The 22,897-nt window shown below is 43.9% G+C and overlaps 1 protein-coding gene across 2 annotated transcripts in view; it reads right to left on the bottom strand.

The window, feature by feature from the left end:
• The window catches only part of LOC147905372 (16S rRNA processing protein RimM family), a 110,374-nt gene extending 107,780 nt beyond the window's left edge, over positions 1–2,594 (bottom strand). The window contains exons 1-3 of one of the 2 annotated variants that reach the window (XM_087370618.1): positions 2,143–2,594; positions 1,739–2,058; positions 1,614–1,647 (exon numbers count right to left, since the gene is read on the bottom strand). In XM_087370618.1, the coding sequence (XP_087226744.1) occupies positions 1,614–1,647; positions 1,739–1,948 (244 nt within the window). In that variant the 5' untranslated portion in view covers positions 1,949–2,058; positions 2,143–2,594. Of the gene's footprint in view, positions 1–1,613; positions 1,648–1,738 lie in introns of both variants that reach the window. The other variant, XM_087370670.1, reaches the window with a different exon arrangement.
• Between the last annotated feature and the right edge of the window lie 20,303 nt (positions 2,595–22,897).

Raw genomic sequence — 22,897 nt, forward strand, 5'->3', positions numbered from 1 at the left:
CTGGGTCTTACCATATTTTCTGTAGCATTTTCTGTGTGACTAAATTTCTGATTTTTCCCATGTTGTTTGGAATGTCAGCAGCACGTATGCCCCATAACTCCGTTCATTTCCCCCCTCCCTATGCCATCCAATGGTCTTTCTAGCCTCTATTGCTTTGCGTAGGATCCTGCTTGCATCCATCTTCTCAAGCTTACTGACGTAGACCATGTATTGGCATAGTGCTCCCCCTTTCATAGTGCTCCCCCTTTCAGAGGTATCATACCAATCTTAGCCAGTAGGATGGAATAGGGTGTCTGTACCTTGGCCCCAAGTTGTCCTATGGGAAAGAGTTCATGTAATATCTCAATTCTTCTCGAGTAAACTCTGGAGAGCCCAGGGTGCCCAAGCTGGGCATTTATAGAGAATGACTGTTTGCTCAAGCATGGTGTACATGAGCTTTATCATTTCCTAGTTTCATAGGTCTGCCTTCTTGCAATTATTTGGAAGCCACGTAGAGCTTCCAAACCTCCTATTATTCTTCAAATTCCAACCCTAGATATTTGTATGAGGTGGTTGTGTCCAAAGGCTCCCATTTGAATGTGAAGGCCATCTATTTATATCCAGTTCCAATTACCATTACTTCAGTCTTGGCAATGTTGGCCTGCATGCTTGAGTGTCTACAGAATTTGCCTAATGCATCCAAGTATGCTTGCATGTCCCTCGTCTTTGCAAAGAAGGCTATATCATCTACATGAATGAGCAATAATAGGATATATCCCACAACCCGGACTCCCTCCCTATTATCTAGCCTTATCCAATCTTCCAGTGCATCAATGAAAAGACCAAAGAGCAATGGTGAGAGAAGGCAGCCTTGCTTGACCCCTATGTCGCTACTTATGTGAACTTTTCTCTGGATCCTGACCCATCTACTACTGGCTGCGCCAGCTCTGCCAGCACCCTCTCATATAGCCAGAACTTCGCTTCACTAAGTACTTGGGGGAGTTTTATAGTTTTGTTTTAAGAGAAAAAGATATGTGAGCCTCTGAGAGGTACAGACGGTCATAACATCATATCATTAAAGGTAACCAAAGATAATGCTACAGCAAACTCAGAAGTTGAGCTTCCTAAGGTCATTCTCCCGGCTGTTAACGCTCTTAGAGAATGAAGAATATCATAATTCATGCATTACTAGAAGTTTTGACTGCCAAACAGGGCAATATTCAATCACTACGATTGCCTCATCATACTGATCACTCTGTTAATCCTGGCGAACCACTTCTTTCTAAATTAACAGGTCAATCAATAGACACAAAAATGTTTGAACTGGATGAAAGGATAATCGCCATCGCTCCAGATCTGACCTTGGATTCCAGATGGAAAACTTAAATAAAGAAAGGAAAATATGGAATGGAGGTATACTGGATGAAAGCAAGCTTAGTTCTAGAAATTGTTGATTTTGAATATGTATCTTAATTTAGCGACTAAGAAACCCAACAAATTTTCATGCATACGAGAGCCGGTTCCTTTCCTCTTTACAACTTCATCAGCAAAATACATGAATCCTCGAAAGCTAACCACAGGGCTGCGCATAATTTGTGAGAAATATGAGAAATACAGAAAAGAAAGCGACTCACCGTCAGTCATCTCCAGCTCAAACGAAACTCCCGTCTGAAAGACACAAGCCCACATAGCAAGTTGATGAGCACGGTACGAAGGGAACGCTTAACATGGAATGGAATTGCGGGGGGCCGAAGCTGACCTTGGAAGTCGCGACGGCATGCGAGCGGGAGGTTGCTAAGGACTGGGTTGATAGAAAAGGTGCAAAATCGGAACCGAAATGCGAAGAGGGGAAAAGAGGAGAGTGGAAGGACCACATATTGGGGAGGATTGAGAAAGGAGGGAACAAGAAAGCGTGGGAAAGGGGAGGGGATGAGAGCAAGTTTGCAGGATTCATGTTGTTGAGGAACATTGAAGAATAGCTACTTTAAGTGGTGCCAGTGTCAATGGCTGCAACGTACCAGCCAATGCTTAGGCAGAGGATGCAATAATGAGCTCAAATGGAGGGCAGCAAACAGGAGCCTGAGCTCAAACGGATGGCAGCACAGGAGCCTGCTATATGCTATGCTAGCTCTACTGCTCGCTTGCTCTCTTGTGAACAGGAGCCTGAGCTCAAACGGATGGCAGCACAGGAGCCTGCTATATGCTATGCTAGCTCTACTGCTCGCTTGCTCTCTTGTGATTGCCTGAAGCTTTGGATAGGGAAGTGTCTGTCATTTGCAGCTACACAAAGTTGACGAGCTGCTGATTCAATGCTCCCCCTTGCTCCGAATTCTCGAACCCATGCTAGCGCCTAGTGATTTTAGCGATTTCTGAGTGTGCATAGCTCTTGTCTTTAAGCTCATGAACGTAGCTGTGATGATGGGCTTTCCTTTTCACGAGTAGATGATGGCTCTTTGGATACACGCTCCATTTGCAGGGATAAGCGTGGCAAGGGAACAACTCTAGGCCTACCCAAAATGGATGCCGCTGCTCACGATTATGCCGTTCTGCCTGCACAAATTTCAAAAGGCTCCTCCCTTCGTCAACACTTCTCAATCATCGATACGCCTATCATATCATATCATCTACTTCTATACTTCTATACTATATATATCTATATCTATATCTATACTTCTATATCTATATCTATCTATATGTATATCTATACTATTTCTTAAGAGGGAGGGCTTCACGAGAGGCTGCTACGCGGACGCCGATCCAACGTGGTAGGTATGTGGAGGTCTAGAGGGAGAAGGATGGAGGTTCGGTGGTGGTTTGGGAAGAGCAGAGGGGCGAGGGGTGCCACGTGCCAGACTATGTGGCGGAGGGGCAAACTGTGCAGCTGTCAGATTCGAAGCATGATGAGGGGGCAAAAAATCGAGCGTGGCAGACTATGTAGCGGAGGGACAGAAAGACTGTGCGGTTGTCAAATTCGACTCTGAGTAAATGGATGATGAGGGGGCGCGACAGTGGCGGCATGACATGGCATGATGCAACATGGATCGAAAGAGGCAATCTGACAAGGTAGAGCTGAAACACGACACGTGGCCAAGGCAAAGGACAGAGAGCGAGTAGCCTAACACATGTAACTCCTGACATGCGAGCACGCATAACGAGATGGCGGAGGAGGGATGATGAGTCCACGTGGCGTCGTGAGTTGACGAAAGTAGTAGGCTACAGAGGCGAGGGCAGACTGTGCCTGCGCACTGCGGACTATGACACGTGGATTGTGAGACTAAGCACACGACAAGTGGCGTGCGAGTACTACGCGAAGACTACGGGCTGCAAGAGGACTATAAGATTGTGCGACGACGACAGACTGAGCAAGGACTGTAGGACAAAGAAGACGACACGTGGCACACGAAGCCATACGCGACACACAAAGCAGACACCACGTGGCGATGCTCTGCTCGCGAGAGGTGCCCTATAATATATTAATATTATTTAAATTATATTATGTTATATATTAATAAACATATTATAATATTATAGTAAATACTTTGCATAATATATATACATATATATATATCTCTCATATTATATAATTTATATATATATATATATATAGAGAGAGAGAGAAGGAGGAGAGATAAGAGAGGAGGGGAGAGAGAGACGAGAGAGAGACAGACAGATAGACAGATCAGACAAAGTGACAGATCAGAGTGATAGAGAGAGAGCGTGAAAGAGGGACGAGAGAGAGAGGGAGAAGGAAGGAGAGAGAGAGAGAGAGAGAGAGGGGGGGGGGGGAGAGAGAGAGAGAGAGAGAGAGAGAGAGAGAGGAAGAGAGAGAGAGAGAGCAGAGAGAGAGAGAGAGAGCACAGAGAGAGAGAGAGAGACAGAGAGAGACAGAGATAGAGGAAGAGAGAGAGAGAGAGCAGAGAGAGAGAGAGAGCAGAGAGAGGAAAGAGTGAGAGAGATGGGCAAGAGGAGAGAGAGAGAGATATATATTATAAGATATTTATTTATGTTTTAAGATTTAGTGTTTTGTGTCTATGTGAGCGTGCGCGTGTTGTTATTTATATGTTTTTCTCAAATTTTCTTAAAATTCCTCAAACTTTTATAAATGAAACCTTAAATTTTATTAAAGGCAATAGATGAGACCCAACCAAGCGGATCTCTAGCTCATCGTAAACGGATCAGGTTACTCATGTGTATAATGGACACTAGTAGAGAACTCGGCATTAGGCTGGTTTCACAAACGGGCACCCACAAGTCCTAAGACAAGTGCTTAGTCAATGAAAAAATGCAAGAGGCTCATGTCCATTCACAGACGGGTGGACACCTTATGTGGAATAGGTGATAAGGCAGCTGACTCATGTCCGCATGTGAAGATAACCAAAATTATAACTTAAAGTTTGCATTTATTAGAAATACTTAATTCTGTCCGCCTTGTGTGAATTAAAGGCAGACATCCTCTTCGAAACAGCTCGGATGTCTATGCCCTCATTTTTCATGGGCGCCGGATGTTTGTGAAACCACCCTTAGTAGGGGATTCCCGAGTACAATACCTAGTTTTCGAGCCTTTTCACATGAGAGGGGTGGTTTGCAAACCTAGTGGGCACTAGAAAACCAGGATAGATTCATGCATGAGGGTTTTCCACCAAAATCCTAGTTGCTCCTCGAGCCAATAGGAAAACCAGCTTCTGGTAACCTTGACAGAACCTGGTGGGTGCCAACATACAAGGATAGATTCATCCGCAAGGGTTTTCCACCAAAAACTTGGTTGCTCCTCGAGCAAATAGAAAAACCAATTTCTAGCCATCCTTGATAGGGACAAAGTCCAGTATAGAGTATAGATTTATCCATAACATGTCCCAAGGTCCTCAAGGGGTAGCAAAATGCCATAGGGAGGTAATCCCAATGGCAAACTAAGGAGAGTGAACCAGCTTTATCATAACACATTCATCATTATCACCTCCCCATAACAAACTGAGGAGAGTGAACCAGCTTCATCCATAACACATTCACCCATTACTTCTACCCCACTGTCCTCGAGGGGTAGGATAATGCCATGGGAAGGTAATCCCCCCAATTTCCTCCCGTTTAAATCAATGTCGAAGGAAGCAAGAGCAAATGCATAGGCACCATGTCGATAGTGCGATTGCATGGAAGGTGATGGCAAAGTGACAAAAGAGCCACAGCAACACAAGTAATACGATGGGTTGACATGTTAATGGCATCACCATGTGGGGCATGGGCAACACATCACATCAAGAAACAACAATACGAATTTTAAGGCTTGTATTCTTGATGAGAAGGCCACCAAATCTAATGGTCCAAATCTAGGCTCCTGCGCGAGTGTGGCCTTGATAGCCTTAAGGGAGACCCTTGGGTAAAGACCAGTTGGTGACATGTTTAATTGTTCTCTTTGTGCCAACATGGACTTAGGTAGAACAGAATGTGTGTGTAGAGTAGAGGCAAAGCTCCGCTTGTACTTGCATAAGGCTAGAAATAATCCCTCTTAGAAATCCAAGTTGCATGTTCTACATGCAAGTTCTACATACAATTCCTACATGCAACTCCTACATGCGAGTTCCACATACGACTTCTACATACAACTCCTCCATGCAACTCCTACATGCAGGTTGTACATGTGAGTTCTACATGCAAGTTCTACATACGACTTGTACATGCGAGTTGTACATGCAAGTTCTACATACGACTTGTACATGCGAGTTGTACATGCAAGTTCTACATACGACTTCTACATACGACTTCTACATACAACTCCTACATGCGAGTTCTACATGCAAGTTGTACATGCGAGTTCTACATGCAAGTTCTACATACGACTTCTACATGCAACTTCTATATGCAAGTTCTACATGTAGAGAGAGAATGTGTTACAATTCCTACATCCAGAGAGAGAAGCTCTCCAACTTGTATAAATACCCCATAATGGAATGAAGCCCACACTCTTTGGGGCATTGTGTTGAGTTCTACTTTGGTATTCCAAGCAATTGTCTCAAGTGTCCATGCTTCCTTGTACTCCACGTCCAAAAGCATGTCCTAACCTTACAACTCCTCCTCCCCTCTCCTCCAACCTTGCAACCCATCCTCTCCCTCTCCTCCTCCTTCCTCCTCTTCCTCCTCCCTCTTCCTCCTCCTCCTCCCTCCTCCTCCTCCTCCTCCTCCTCCTCCCTCCTCTCTCTTCTTTCCCCCATGCTCTTACACCTTCTTCCTCTCCCACTCCTATGCCTCCCCTAAACCCTTTGTTCCTCAACCCTTAAACTCCATGATCTACGAGGGAGACGAGTTCTCCACCATGTACTCTACCCTGGACCTTGGATCCTCCTTCTAACCCTGGAACTCCTTCTAGACCTTGAAACTCCTTTTAAACCTTGGAACTCCTTTTAAACCTTGGGACTCCTTCTAACCCTGAAACCTCCTTCTAAACCTTGGAACTCCTTCTAACCATGGAACTCCTTCTAAACCTTGGAACCTCCTTCTAACCTTTAAACTCCTCCTAAACCCTGTAACCCCCAAGGAAGACGAAAGTCTTCATTACCTCAATCATGATGATACACGTTCCTTTTACACATGCATGCACTTTGTTTGCTTACCACACTTAAGCCTACGTCTCTCATCGAACACGACTCGAGGTCCTAAGCTACACATATACTACAACCGACAACCCCGATATATTTGTAGGTGACAAAAAGCCTTGGAACCCTGCATACTGAGAAAACCCTGCTCTTCCTACGAAAGCCGTAGGAAAGAGCCAACATTTGGCATCGCTGTCGGGGGGACTAGTGTTTCAAGTAATGAGTAAACATACGCAGGTATGTGTAAAAAAAACAAACTACTTTAAACTTTCACGAACATAATACTCAAGGGCAAGGAGAGTAAATTTTTTTCCCATTCTAGCCAAACATATCTACCCCAAGCATACTACCTTAAGAAATTTTCTTTATTTCTTAAATAGAAGCCACTTGCTTAATAATCAGGCTAGGTAGTGGACACGAATGCGTAGAGCTTGTAATTCCGATCATTTCACCTTTTGTAGAAGAGCAAACCGAGCTTTCCATAAAAAGTTACGGCTCAGGAAGAGTTTAGGAATTAACCCTAAACCTAAACTCATTTCCTATAAAAACCCACTCCACCCCCTCATTCTTCATCTTTACATTTTGCCTCCATCCTCTTCTTTATTCCGAGCCCCACGCAAGACACTCCTTCCTCTCCATCGACCACCACCTTACTCCCATCCTCACATGGTAAGTGACTTCGAGCCCATCTCGCAGCGATAACCTAGCCATCCACCCACTATCCATTGTTCCTCAACAATCCCGTTACATCGAGAAAGACTTGGAGAGCATTCAGGTGACCACCTCTTCCTGCCTTTGGATTTCCGTCCGTCAAGTTTTTTTTCTTCTCTCTTTTTTCCCCCTCCTATTTCCACCACCCCGTCCCCCCCTCTCCCACCCACCCCTCCCCCCCTCCCCCCTCCCCCCTCCATCTCCACCACCACTTCCCCCTTTCCCCCTCCATCTCCACCACCCCCTCCCCCTCCCCCATTTTCCCCCTCCCATCTCCACCACCCCCTTCCCCCTCCATCTCCTTCTCCACCACCCCCACCTTCCCCTCCCCCCTTCCCCCCTCCCCCCTCATCTTCACCCCCCTCCTCCCTCCATCTCCACCACCCCCTCCCCCCCTCCATCTCCACCACCACCACCTTCCCCTCGCCCCTCCATCTCCACACCCCCTTTCCCCCCTCTCCCCTCCCCTCCTTCATCTCCACCACCCCCTTCCCCCTTCCCCCCCTCCATCTCCACCACCCCCTCCCCCCTCCATCTCCACCACCCCCTTCCCCCTTCCCTCCCCCCCTCCCACCCCCCCATCTCCCCCTCTCTCTTTCTTTCTCTCTCTCTTTCCCTCCCCCTCTCTCTTTATTTCTCTCTCTTTCCCTCCCCCCCCCTCTCTCTCTCTCTCTCTCTCTCTCTCTCTCTCTCTCTCTCTCTCTCTCCCTCCCCTCTCTCTTTCTTTCTCTCTCTTTCCCTTCCTCTCTCTCTCTCTCTCTCTCTCTCTCTCTCTCTCTCTTCCTCCCCCTCTATCTCCCTCTCTCTCTCTCTCTCTCTCTCTCTCTCTCTCTCTCTCTCTCTCTCTCTCTCTCTCTCTCTCTCTCTATCCCACCCCCCTCCCCCTCTCTGCTCTCCCCCTCCCCTCACCACAAACCCCCCAGGAGACTCGCCCGCCCCTACCCTGCAGCGCCGCCCCACCCCTTGCGCCTTGCCTTGTCGCCTGCGCCAACCTCGCCTCGTCGCCCGCCCTACCGCCTGCGCTCGTTCGCCTTCCTCCTCGCCTCGCCCACTGCGCTCCCGCAACCCCCTTCCCCTTCACGCTCCTTGCTCGCCCCCGCTCCTCTCCCCCCTGCCCTACACCCTCCGCCCCCTTCCCCTCTCCCCTCCCCTCCCCTGTGCCCCCTCGGTTCGCCCTCGTCCCCTCCCCCTCCCTCCCCTTGCGCCCCCCACCCCGCCACCGCATACACCCCTACCCCCATCCCCTCTCCCCTGCACCCCCCCCCTTGCTACGCCGCTGCCGATGAAGCCCCCCCCCCACAGTTTTATTATATTTTTTAAAAAACTAACGTAACCACTAAACTAACCTTAGGTTAGATTAACCTCGATTAGATTAGTCATACCTAGGTTAGGTTAGATTGACCTAGGTTAGGCTAGGTTAGTTTAACCTTGGTTAGTTAATAACAGTTAGGTTAGTCTAACTAAACTTTAGTTACTAACTAACTGTAGTTAGTCAACTTAGTTAGGTTAACCTCCCAGTTCCAGTAACTAGGTTAGTTAACCTAACTAGATTAACTTGGCTCCAACCCCTCAGTTGGACTTAAAGTCCATTCACACCACCCTTAGGAACCCCCCGCCTCCATAAAAAACAAACTTTACCCCTACTTTAACCCCTCGTAACTCATCCATTTGGGACCCAAACTGGACCCAGTTTGAACCCAGATTTCACACACGAAAACACCATGCTATGGGGTATTTTTCCAGCCCATTGCACACCATTTTGGCATCCCTAGCACTCCCTCATTCGTGCCCCCGTGTGGGCCACGTTTCGCACAAATTCGTTCATATCTTCATGCAACGATCCGTCTACACCGGCACAGTTCCCTACACATGCAGGACAATCTTAAGCACATTCTTAGCACGATAGTCCCTGCACAAACTACCACCACTCTAACCCTCCCCATAAAACTTCATCCACCCTCGCACTTGTGTCAGAGACACCCTTGGCAAATCTCACCCAATCTGCATGCAGCTACATTCCGGCCAATGCCTCCAACTCCAACGCTCGCCACATCCGCATATAACTCCGCTGCAACCACCGCGCCCCGTCAATCCTCTACCTCGAATGCCCCCCTGACATTCAATCACTCCCTTTAACTCCTCCACGCCCCAACATGGCTAGACGCTGTCGCGACAATGATGGGGATATTGACCTCGATGCAGAAGTTGACAATTTCTTTAATCGAAGAAATAATAACAATCAAGGCAGACATCCCTTGGAAAAACTGAAACTTCCCAAATATAATGGTAGGGGAGATCCAGCCCGCTTCGTCCAACATTTTGATGCCGCATGCCGAGCAGGTGGAGATCAATCCCATGAAACCAAGGTGGCTTGGTTTCCCATGGCCTTAACTAATGAAGCGTCTGAATGGTACCTACACCTTCTAGTGGAAGAGCGCACCACAGGGGACCTACTTCAAACAAAATTCAAACAACGCTTCCAAACGGAGAGGCTACAAGATGATCCCGCTCTCCAACTAAGCAAGATCGAACAACGTCAGTGAGAAGATGCATGCACGTACCTGGGTAAGATGAAAAGATTATTCACCAAATGTAACCCACGCCAAGATGCAAAGTACCTCACAGCATGGTTCATTGTAGGACTAAGAAAAGTCGAAAGGATATGAAAAAGATAAGCAGCTATGAAACGTTCATTGCTACTCATGCGGTAGCCATTGACATCGAGGATGGCATGATCGACTCAGACACTAGCAGTGATGACGGCAGATCTAGTACACGCGATAAGCGCTCGAAAAAGGGCAAATCAAAGGCCATTGCCGAAATGGAACAAAAACTTCACCAGTCTCAGCCGCCAACCAGACATATCCACGGCGTGAAAATGTCTGGTGTCCATAGTGCATGGAAAATCATACAGCAAATGAGTGCCCGGTCCTAAGAGCCAGGATCACTACACAAGCAAATCCACCGCTAAGGTTGTGGTGCCATATCTGCATCGTTGGCGGCCATGATGAAAACAATTGCATCTTCAACATGCACAACAACCCGCCACGACCTCAATAATACCAGGCGGCACCCATGCCAGTGTATAGGCAACTGGCACTTGCACAAGTGCCCCCAGCTCCGAGGCTAAATCCTGTTCCCATTCGGACACAAGTCCCACAACTACTCAGGAATCCGAATCCACGACCATATCCAAGAGCACCAAATCTAGCTCCTCAGGTAGTTCCAATATATCAATTACAAGCCGAGGAAGTACACTCGCCATTTGGGTATGAGGTAGAGTACCCAGTGTACTATGTAGAAGGTGCAGAGGGTCTAATACCAGTTTATGAAAATCAAGTACGTCCCAATGCATATCGTGCACCAATCAAGTGCTACGGTTGTGGAGACAATCACCGGATCGTAGAGTGCCCTCATCGTGGTAGCCCAGCTACTTTCCAACCCTGCTGTAGAGATTGTAGCATAGGACATGCCTGTATGGATTGTCCCATGAAAAATAAAGGCCCAGAGAACAACCAGAGCTTAAGCCTCATCCATGTCCCAATCGGCATCATTGGTGTGGACCATCAAAGTCTGGGTCTGACCAGTGTAATATCACAACCTATAAATGTAATTACACGCCAACAGAAAGAGTCCACCAAGGACCCTAACATTCACACCAACCAAAGCGACTTCTGAAAAAGAAAGCACAAGTGCCTCCACGTCCGCCAAGCAATGAGCAGCCGAGCTCATCCACATCAACTCTCGAGCCTCAATAAAAGTAGCTCCATACCCAAATGTAGAGGTGGAGAAGGCTTGTTTTCAGGCACTTCAACAATGGGTACAAAACGAAAAAGCTCAATTTGAGGCTGAGAAACAAGCTCAAGACCCAATCCATGACTTGGCCCCACAAAGTATTGATACTGTACTTGAGCCTCTGTTCCAACAACAGACTCCACAACATAATGTACCACCATGTCAACTTGAAGGAACCGCACTCTCTAGCATCCTGAGTTGCCCTATGTCAATTCCCATCGGAATCCTCCTATGGAATTGTCCCAATCTCTGGGAGAGTTTCAAAGGATGGATTGAACTCGCAAACCCCCCTCATCCTATGAACGACATTGAAGATATCCCTGTGCAGATGGGTGAGAGAGATGGCATATGCAACATTATTGTGCCTTTGATCCACAAGGCATATAATGAAGTCCAAGCCATAGTGGATGGTGGAGCAAGTGTAAATGTCCTATCAAAGGAGCTCTACAAACAATGGGGTCTTTGACAAAATATGAAGAGGGGAGAGGAGAAGAGTGGAGATGGGGAGAGAGGGCACAGCTAGAGAGCACACCACAAATGACTAACTGTACACTAGAATTAGTTGAAAAAATAGAATATATACAAACCCTTTTAGGGTTAGGGTTAGGGGATCTAACCCTTTCCTTTATAGCACTCTATAAGGTTAGTGCTATGCACATATGATCACGTGATGGTGCTATGCACACATGATCACATGATGTTGAGCGTGAACTCTCAACACCTTCCCTCAAGATCAACATCACGAAGTAGGCCTTCCCTCAAGATGATGATTCTGGGGAATCGAAGAAGGACTGAGCATTACATTCCATCACACCCCTTTAATGGGAATGTCCTTCCTCTGCATCAAACCAAGAGCTAGTCGGTGTTTCTCGAATAGCTCTTTACCGAGTGGTTTGGTAAAGATGTCTGCAACATTTTCTTTGCTATCACAACGCTGCAGTGTGATGTCACTAAGTAACACTCTTTCTCTGATGAAGTGCTCTCTTACATCAATGTGCTTTGTTCTGGAGTGATATACTGGATTTTTGGCCAATGCTTGAGCCGATTGATTATCACAGTATATTGTTGTTGGCTTTGACTCATCAAAGTAATCTGTTTTTGACAATAGTCTTCTGAGCCATATAGCCTCACATGCACCTGTAGTGAGTGCTCTATATTCTGCTTCAGTCGAAGACAAAGAAACAGTTGGCTGTTTGTTTGACAACCATGATATAGCACCTTGACCAAGGAAAAATGCATATCCCTGTGTCGATCTCTTGGTCTCATGATCTCCGGCATAGTCACTGTCACAGTATCCATGCAACCGTGGATGACTTCCTCTGTATTCTATCCCAAACTGTCTTGTACCTCTGATGTATCTCAAGACTCTTTTGGCTACATTCCAGTGAGACTGTTTTGGATTTGCCATAAATTGTGCTAGTGAGCTTACTGCATAACAAATATCTGGCCGTGTGATTGTCAGATATATAAGAGATCCAATGAGTTGCCTGTAGTATCTGTCATTGACTGTAGGCTTTTCTGAATCTTTAGTAAGTTTCAAACTCTGTTCCATGGGGGTGGCTGCTCACGTGGAACCACATTGCAACAATCTGGAGGCCGCTTAAGTGACACTTGCAGATGACTAGTGCCTTGCATCGCTCTCACAAGAAGTATCTCGGAGTGGAGGCTCCATCGGCATATCTTCAACATCCCCATGACATGTGAGTCACCGCTGAGACCCACCATAAGTCTTTTTGTTAGATAATGCACTAAAATTGTTTCATCAAATTGTATTAGATCTTAAAGTAACATCATTTTACCAACTATCAATTTGTGGATAGAATGCTATGCGCAACAAGTATTCTGGAAATGTATATCGGTACACAACTTATCCATGAGGGCAATTTCATTACTTATCTGGAAGTCAATTCATAAAAATTTATTTCAACCAATGGACTCGAGGGAGCGTATCATCTAGAGGTGCCTAAACAATGCAACAAAATTTTAAAAAATGGAATTCATCGGTGTGGACATGCTTGATTTGTAGTATGTAGGAATCCTTGTTGAGATATGGTGCCACAAGCACATAATTAGAGGCTAAGGTATGGTATAGGAAAGAATTAAAGTAGCCACCCTAGGATGTGGACTACATGATGTGGAGATGTGGATGAAGGATATCCACAAGGAGAGATGTGGATCAGAGGATCCCACATGTGTTGACTATTCAAAGGGCACTCTCTATATAAGAGGCCTATCATGTATTGTTGATATAGCACATTTGGGAATAGATTGAGTGTTTCATACTTCCTGTCTCTCTCCCCATGGCTTTCCGTATTTGGTTTGATCCTTTGTGATCTTTATGCTCATTAAGTGATAGATTAGGCTAGTACGATCCGCACTTTGTCATGGTATCAGAGCTTAGGTCTAGTGTCCTAGATTAATTGTAGGTTCACCTTAGGAGCACATGTTTTCTCCTAGGTTAGTTTTAGTTTTAGGTGAGAGAAATTCCATCCTTGCGAGAGTGAATTCCGTTCATTCGATCGAAATAATTCCGTCTATTCTTTTCATTCATTTCTTCAACATTTGTGAAAGATCTCCTTGTGAGAGAGATTATTGAGAGCCTAGACTCCGTCAAGAGAGTATTGTGTTTGAGAGAAAACCATTTCAAGAGCAAGATACTACATTTTGAGAGCGAGAGAGAGCTCTCTTTACTGCAGAGAATTTTGAGGTAAACACCTCCATCTACATCCTTTAGTAAGTGCTCACGTAGAGCTCCTTACTAAGCTTCTTGGCTGAGGTGGCACTCCATCAATAGTCTCTACTTCTATGTAAATCTCTCAAGCTATCAGCCCAATGATGCATCTGTGCACTGCTATTGTACTTCTCTTACACCCTGCACTACTAATTTCTTGCAACAGAGCTCCCTAGCTCACAACAAGGCACCTCCAAAGTCTATGCTACAGCTCGCTTCACCCACAACTACGAAGTCCTATAGCCCACTGGTCATGACCTCCACTAGTCTACAGTGGCTCTCCAAGGCTGCCTCCTACTCGCATCTACAACCGGCAACGGAACATTACAGCAGCACCTCACGAACATCTCCAAGGCTCCATAAGCCTCTCCATCATCCGAGCGGCTCACAAAGGCCAAATAATGGCTCCGCTCTGCCAGCCTAAGCTCCAAAGCACCATGCAATGGCCTCTCAGGACTAGCATATGCGTGCGACCACCATAAACACCTCCAAATGGCCTACAAGCCTACCTTGCTCGTAGCTCCATAGTTGCCAATGGCTCTAGCGCCTCCTACACAATGACTTGCAAACAAAAGGCTAGCCTCGCCTTCTCCAACAGCGCTCCTAGACTCTAGTCTCTAGTCTCCCGTGTCCTTCAATGCTGCTCCTACAAGACAGTCCCTCTCCAGAGCGACCTACAGCCAGACCAAGTCTTCCATCAACGAGCAATGATGGCTCCCCGCTCCTAACACCTCCAACTTCTGTAGTTCCTTGCACACGGACCTTCCGATTTCGTTGTTGCTCTTCATGCTCCTCCCGTTGTCGTTGTCGTCGCGCCTCTACAGTAGCTTGCAAAGTCTTTCTTTTTGTTTTCTAAGGATGAACCTTAGGCCACATGGCAGTCCCTTGACAGGACACATGGCAGATAAGGTTGGGTGTGTGTGTGGTTAAGTTCAACTTTGGTTAAGTTTATAGTTAGGTTCAATTTAGGTGGACCATGGTAAAGTAAATGTAACCTTGGGTTAACATGTTTGGGTTAAAAGATTGCCACATGGCATAGGGCCACCTCAGCACATTAAAACCCCCTACCAAGCACAGTTTGTAAGCAGCATATGAATCCTTGTGCCACATCATCAAGGTCCCCTCTTCTTCACAAAAACTTCCACAAGCCGTAACTTCCAATCCAGGAGGAATTCGCTCCAAAAATGAAAAGTGATCGTCTTTTCAAGCTCCACGCGCCTGTTAGATCAAAATCATTGTTAGCAATTAGACACTGCCAATATTGAAAGAGATCAATTGGTAAGACCTTTGCAACAAATGATAAATCAAAGCATGCAATAAGCATGCCAAAAGCACAAGTGCATGAGATTACCATAGCACAAAGCCTGGCATCCACACATAAAGCATTAAGGCACATGGAAGAACAAAGCATCATGCATCAAGCTACGTTAAGAGAAGAAGCGAACGCCATCAACAAACAAAAACCTTGCCAACCTTGCCCATATGTTTTGTAAATCAAACCTGACCACCTGAGAGTAGCTATGAAAGCACCCAGGGGAGGTATTGACATGTAGAAACCACACTTGACCACCTTAAGTAGCAATGCATGCACTAAGGGGAGGTGATGGATTTGTAACTCACATCTGACCACCTTGTAGTAGCCAAAGGATCATGGCACCAAGGGGAGGTGTTGAGATATGGTGCCATGAGCACATAATTAGAGGCTAAGGTATGGTATAGGAAAGAATTAAAGTAGCCACCCTAGGATGTGGACTACATGATGTGGAGATGTGGATGAAGGATATCCACAAGGAGAGATGTGGATCAGAGGATCCCACATGTGTTTACTATTCAAAGGGCACTCTCTATATAAGAGGCCTATCATGTATTGTTGATATAGCACATTTGGAATAGATTGAGTGTTTCATACTTCCTGTCTCTCTCCCCATGGCTTTCCGTATTTGGTTTGATCCTCTGTGATCTTTATGCTCATTAAGTGATAGATTAGGCTAGTACGATCCTCACTTTGTCAATCCTTGTATATGGATTTGAGTTAAAAATATATGGGCGCTTGCACAAAAAACAATTGGTTATTTAAAGCAAAATCTATAATGACTCTCTTAGTTGAATGAAGCAGTTTCTTCTTCTTTGTAATTTGTCGTGTTTTCAAATTAAAGAAGAGAACACTTTTTTCAATTGATAATACTATACATTTTTGGGTTCTCGAGTAAAATGTAAGTAATATTTGATGCATTCTTTTTTCATAAAAGTACTAGTTTTTTTAAATCTTTGACTTGAAGTGTATATTCTTTCCCTATAATTTTGAAAAATGCACATTTGTTGGGCTTTTTCAAAAAACGGAGTTGACTTGTCATTTGCATGATTTTGTTGTTGTTTGTTATGACTCGGTGTATTTAAAGCTTTGTACATCACTTCGATCACTTAATCTATAATATTGGATACATACAAACATATAGATATATGTAGATATTTAGAATCTTTTGTCTAACATTACGGTATCTTGACACTATCTAGACTCGGAGTGTTCTCATGCCATACTAAGTGCTACCGTCATCATAGCGACATCTCTTCCTCTCTCATTAGCATTATCCAACCACTTTATTTTAAATATTCAACTCAATTTAATCAAAATATTTCATCTCATATTCTGGTCCTTGGCCTGTCAAAGGACACTATCTAGTCATATAGCTAAGAAAACAACACTTCAATCCCTTTGGAAATATTTTAATATTGGATATATACTAACAAAATGTGAAAAGAGGAGATGAGAAGAGATGAGGAGAGAGGTCACAGCTAGAGATCACACCGCAAATGACTAACTATACACTAGATTTAGTTGAAAATGTAGAATATATACAAACCCTTTTTGGCTTTGGGATAGGATTAGGGTTATGGCATCTAATCCTTCATGATGTTGAGATGGTTTCTCAAACCCTTCCCTCAAGATCAACATCATGAAGTAGGCCTTCCCTCAAGATGATGATTCTAGGGAATCGAAGAAGAACTTAACATTACATTCCATCACACCCCTTTAATGGGAATGTCCTTCCTCTATGTCAAACCAAGAGCTTGTTGGTGCTTCTCAAAAAGCTCTTTGTCAAGTGATTTGGTAAAGATGTCTGTAACATTCTCTTTGCTATTACAATGCTACAGTGTGATTTCACCAAGTAACACTCTTTCTTTGATGAAGTGCTCTTTGACATCAATGTGCCAATGATTGAGCCAATGATTCTTGGCCAATGATTGAGCCTATTGATAAAAATAGTATATTGTTGTTGGCTTTGATTGAACCTATACTGGATGAAGGACAAATTGATGTAATGGGATCTAGAGTCCTAAGGTCTAAGGTTGTGAGTGTGTGAACACATGGTGTGCCTGGGTAGGTGTCAGTAGGTGTGATTGAGTGAATCTAGGTGTGTGGTGTGTGATTGAGAGAATCATGGAACTGATTGAGAGATTTGTGGATCTAGATGCTCTAGTGAGCTCATATGTGATGTCACTACTAGAGCCTATATATTGGGCCTGTGTCTCTCTTAAATAAACTCTCTCTTTTTTATTCACTTGCTCAATCCTTCTTGAAACTCCAACATGTGGTATCAGAGCCTTGGTTCACTCTCCTTGAGACCTCCTTCAGCGCCATGTCATCTATAGTTTCTCCTCATTCCTTGGACCATTTGCTCTCAAAATTCACCAACAGGTAGCCCATAGGGTCGCCTAAGTGCACCTCAAACCATTTTTGAAATGGTGGCTCCAACAAGTTGTATCATCAGAAATAGCGTGGGATAGGGTGAGTGTAAGCATGGGCTGTAGAAGGGCAATTTTCAAAAACCCTCTAGAGTGGAAGTGCACCTATATAAGGGGAATCTATGGCTGAAAGGATTTGGAGAATGGTCACCTACATTGGGAGAACAAGTGCTTGGAAATTCTCCTCAAAACAGGAGAAAATGGAGAAGAAGAGAGTGTGAGGGAGAAGTCGGGTTTTTCAAGAAGACATGGTTTTTGGAGGCAGAGAACATGCTACTGCCCTTGGAGGTGTGAAGCTTCTTTTGGTCTGAAACTTGCACTGAGTCTTCTACTCCCAAGGATCATTAAATGCACAGCAAATGCCCTCTAGTTGATGCTTTGTGGTGTCATGTAGCAATCCTCCAAGGTTACTCTATTTTTGCAAGCATTTCTTGACTATTTTTTGAAAATAGATGCTACATTGAATGCTAAGTTGATGCTTGAGGAGTTAAAATTCAAATCAAAGATTCAGAGATTTCTTTTTCAAATCAGAGAATGCTCTTTTAAGTTCAGTTGAATGCATTTTTTACCTTTTATGTTGAGGATTAAGTTTATGATACTTTGACGTGGATTTCAAGTCATACTATCTTGTTGACTAGTTCACTAGTTCACTAGTGTGGGTTGACTATGACAAGAGCTTACATGAAGGAAGAATATATCATGACTTGCATGATGATTTCCAATGGATATGATTGGAACAAAGGTTTCAACTACAACCATTATGATTCTTATTTTAAAGATGCTTTAGTTATGGTTTCAATACCTTTCATGATGTATGAAATGTACTTGCATTTGGTTCACTATACCTTGCCATACAATCATGACCACCTCTTGTACAAGAGTAGACACTGCCCTTGCATGACAAGTCGTACGACCCTCTTCAGCCCATATGATTCACAAAATATTTTTAAGGCTTGGACACTCAAAGAAGGTGAAGGACTACAAGGATTTCGTATTGCAGAATATGGACAAGATACATTAAACAGTGTGGAGAAGGACAAAGAGCAAAGAAGTTACAATATTGGCTACACCAAGAACCTCTCCAATGACAATGAAGCTCACACTATGGTAGCTTGGAAGAGAAGGAGAAAAAGGACAAGATATGCCATCAAAGGGGGGTATTTCCCCACATCTTCAAATTAGGAATGTTTTTGTGTGTGTGGTCAATAAGGGTTCTCTGCCTTGGGATGTCCCCCTCAAATGATTGTTAGTCTTATGTGCTACCTTGTTGGATCTAAGGGTATTTCCATGCATAGTCATTGTCTATGTCCCAATTGTAAACCAACAAACCAAAGACAGAGTGAGATCATGTTGGGATGAGGATGCCCAAATGAGTCTACTACTGATGCAACTAGAGTGAGTACCAGGTTATGGATCATGTGTGTTGCCACTAGAGGTGGGCAAGCCATGAAGTTTCCCTTGGACTACTGCTAGGGTTGAGGTCATCAATTTGTGGGGGGGAATGAAGGACAAATTGATGTAATGGGATCTAGAGTCCTAAGGTCTAAGGTTGTGAGTGTGTGAACACATGGTGTGCCTGGATAGGTGTCAGTAGGTGTGATTGAGTGAATCTAGGTGTGTGGTGTGTGATTGAGAGAATCATGGAACTGATCGAGAGATTTGTGGATCAAGATGCTCTAGTGAGCTCATATGTGATGTCACTACTGGATGTAACTGGAGCCTATATATTGGGCCTGTCTCTCTTGAATAAACTCTCTCTTTTTGCTTCACTTGCTCAATCCTTCTTGCAACTCCAACACTAGATTCTTAGCCAATGATTGAGCCTATTGATAAAAATAGTATATTGTTGTTGTCTTTGATTCATCAAAGTCATCTATTTCTGACAATCGTCTTCTAAGCCTTATAGCCTCACATGCACCTGTACTGAGTGCTCTATATTCTACTTCAGTTGTAGACAAAGAAACAATTGGTTGTTAGTTTTTGACAACCATAATCTAGCACCTTGACCAAGAAAAAATGCATATGCTTGTGTGAATCTCCTGGTCTCATGATCTATGGCAGAGTCACTCTATCATAGTATCCATGCAACCTTGGATGACTTCCTCTGTATTCTATTCCAAACTATCTTTAACTCTTATGTATATCAAGACTCTTTTGGTTGCATTTTAGTGAGACTGGATTTGCCATAATGATCTCTGGTATAGTCACTATCATAGTATCCATGCAACCTTGGATGACTTCCTCTGTATTCTATTCCAAACTGTCTTGTAACTCTTATGTATATCAAGACTCTTTTGGTTGCATTCTAGTGAGACTAGATTTGCCATAAACTATGCAAGTCAACTTACTGCATAATAAATATCTGGTCATGTGTAGTCAGATATATAAGAGATCCTATGAGTTATTGGTAATACCTGTCATTGATGGTAGGTTTTTCTGAACCTTTCGTAAGTTTCAAACTCTATTCCATGGTAGTGGCTACAATCTTTGCAATCTACCATATAAAACTTCTTTAGGAGACTGTCAACATATGTTAGCTAACTCGTGAAGGTGCTATCTGAGTCTCTCCAGAACTCAATACCAATACAATAGTGCATAAGTCCAAGATCTTTCATGTCAAACTCTGCAGTATAATTCTTGTTTTAACTTTTTGATGAAGCTATCATTGCTTCTCGTCACAATCAGATCATCTACATACAAAAGTGCAATAGTGATGTCTTTCCCTTGAACTTTGTAGTAGAGAGTATGATCTGTATTGGATTTCATGTATCCTAGATTAGCAAAATGCTTGTAAAATTGCTATACAAAATTTTGTGTGCTTGCTTTAATCCATAGAGACTTTTCTTGAGATGGCAACCTGATTCTCTGTTCTTGGTTCAACATAACCTATTGGTTGTTGCATGTATTGTTGTGCAAATCCTTTTGCAACCAATCTGGATTTGTATCTTTTAATGCTTCCATCTAGATTATACTTCACTTTGTAAACCCATTTGTTTGCTATGGCCTTCTTTCCTAATGGAAGGTTGCATAATTCCCAAGTATTATTCTTGTACAAAGCTTCCGTTTCTTTATTCATAGCAGTTTGCCATTCTGGCTTGTCAACTGCATCTTTGAAGTACACTGGCTTTTCTATGGTCATGATGGTAGTCATAAGAGCCTAATTGGTGGTTTCAACCTAAATTGTTTTGTCTTTTTGAGCATATGTCAATATGGCTAGTGGTCTGCTTTCCCTAGTAGACCATCTGAGTTGCTATTGCTTCTGTAGGTGATTGAGTAATCGGTGTGTCTATCTCCTGTGTATTTGAGGTTTTCCATTTTGATTCATCATCAAAGATTACATCTCTAGAGATAATGACATTATAATTGATGGGATCATATAGCTTGTATGCTTTTCTTTATTCACTGTAGCCAACCATAATGCATTTATGTGATTGTGCATCCAATTTTTTGCAGATGATCGTCATATATGTGGGCATATGCTATGCAACCAAATATGCGAAGATGCCCAATGCGTGGCTTGTTAGATATGCTCAATGCCCCACCCTCCTAGTAACCACCAGTGGTCTAAGGTGCTCAAGTTGTAAGGCCCCCATATGAGGAGAAGCCATGTGTGAGCCTGGGACATTGGATGGATCTTGACTTGCATGTCAGATGAGGTCTATCAATGAGAGTGTTGATGGTAGAAAGGTGATTGTATGGGAGCCCCTTATTCTTATTGGGGTTTGGGGCCACCAGATGGCCCCCCACTGGGGGGTCCCAAGGGGGCTGGCGGCCCCCCTAGTGGGGGTTCGGGGGCGAGAGCCCTTGAGGCGACGGTATAGGGAATATTCCTTGAATATTCCATGGATGACTAGTCGATTCCACTGACTAGGTTGACTGGTCGGCTCCACCGACTAGGTCGACTAGTCAACTCCACCGACTATGTTGATTCGACTACCACCCTCATAGCTATAAAGAGGCGACCTCCCCAGTCCATTGTATCAGATTAGTTCAGATCAGATAAGATCTTCCAGCTAGTAGCTCTTCACCTAGTATCTATCTAGATCGCCATCTAAGCTCCACTTGGGAGCACACGGGTGGACGAAGCCATCATCTATACTACACCAGTATTGAAGGAAAAGTTTGTTCCTCTCTAGTTTGCTATGTACTCTCTATTTTCTATTCCACTGCGCCGTGTAATTTGACATGGCTTGTGTCTAGTGAATGCTTCATAAGGTGTCATACCCTAAATTGGTTTGATTGGAAGCCGATTAAGCAAGTAGTTTACTATGGCAATCTACCCAATACTAGTTTGGAAGATACTTCTCAATGAGCATTACTCTAGCACTGTCTACTAAGGCACCGTTCTTCCTTTCAGCTCTTGCATTCTGCTGAGGAGTATCTGCACAAGTGAATTATCTTTGAATGCCATTACTTCTGCAGAAGTTCATGAATGCTGAAGATGTGTATTCACTTCCTCTTTCTGATCTCATGACTTTGATCTTTCTGCCTGTTTGGTTCTCAACCATGGCCTTGAATTCTTGAAATCTAGAAAAGACTTCAGATTTCTCTTTTAGAAAGTAGACCCAACAATATCTGCTATAATCATCGATGAAAGTCAAGCAGTAAAGTGAACCATTGATGTTGCGGTTCTGGGCATAACCCCATACATTTGTTTGAATCAAATCAAGAACTGCTCTTGCTCAAGAGGTGCTTCTGCCAAAATTGGTTCGCTTTTGTTTACCAAAGCAACATGCTTCGCAAACTTTTCCACGAAACTAAAGTTTTGGAATTCCAATTACCATATTTTAATTTTTGATTTCTATCAAGCTTTTGAAATTGACATGTCCATATCTCTTGTGCCATACTATAAAAAGTGGCATCTATTGCGGTTGAGATGACATGGCATGCAAATTTGGTAGTACTGAAGTTAGCATTATGAATAAGAGTCCTTCATTGACTGGTTTTCCTACTAGCTAATATTCTCTAGATTTATCTCTGATAGTGCATTCATCTCCATTGAAAATTCCTCGGTAGTTCTGTTCCGTCATTTTCCCAACTAATAAGAGGTTCTTGCTGAGCTTTGGAACATAGAGTACATCTTTCACCAATCCTTTCATACCATTGAAATTGTTCATAGGGACAATGCCATTCTCTTGAATTGAACTCGGTGTATTATTTGCTGTTTAGATGATATTCTTCTATCCTTCTAATGGTTTCATCTCTGTGAACCATTCCTGATACTTTGTCATATGAGATGATGCACCGATGTCAATGTACCAAGGATCTTGATCTGGTTAATTGACTTGATAACTACATTCCCCTCTTGAATTGCAGTATATGTCAAGACATACTATTTCAATCTTCTACATAT

This window comes from Dipteris shenzhenensis, chromosome 1, assembly GCF_047967505.1.
Source record: "Dipteris shenzhenensis isolate YYH24624 ecotype China chromosome 1, Dip_SZ_1.0, whole genome shotgun sequence".
NCBI lineage: Eukaryota > Viridiplantae > Streptophyta > Polypodiopsida > Gleicheniales > Dipteridaceae > Dipteris > Dipteris shenzhenensis.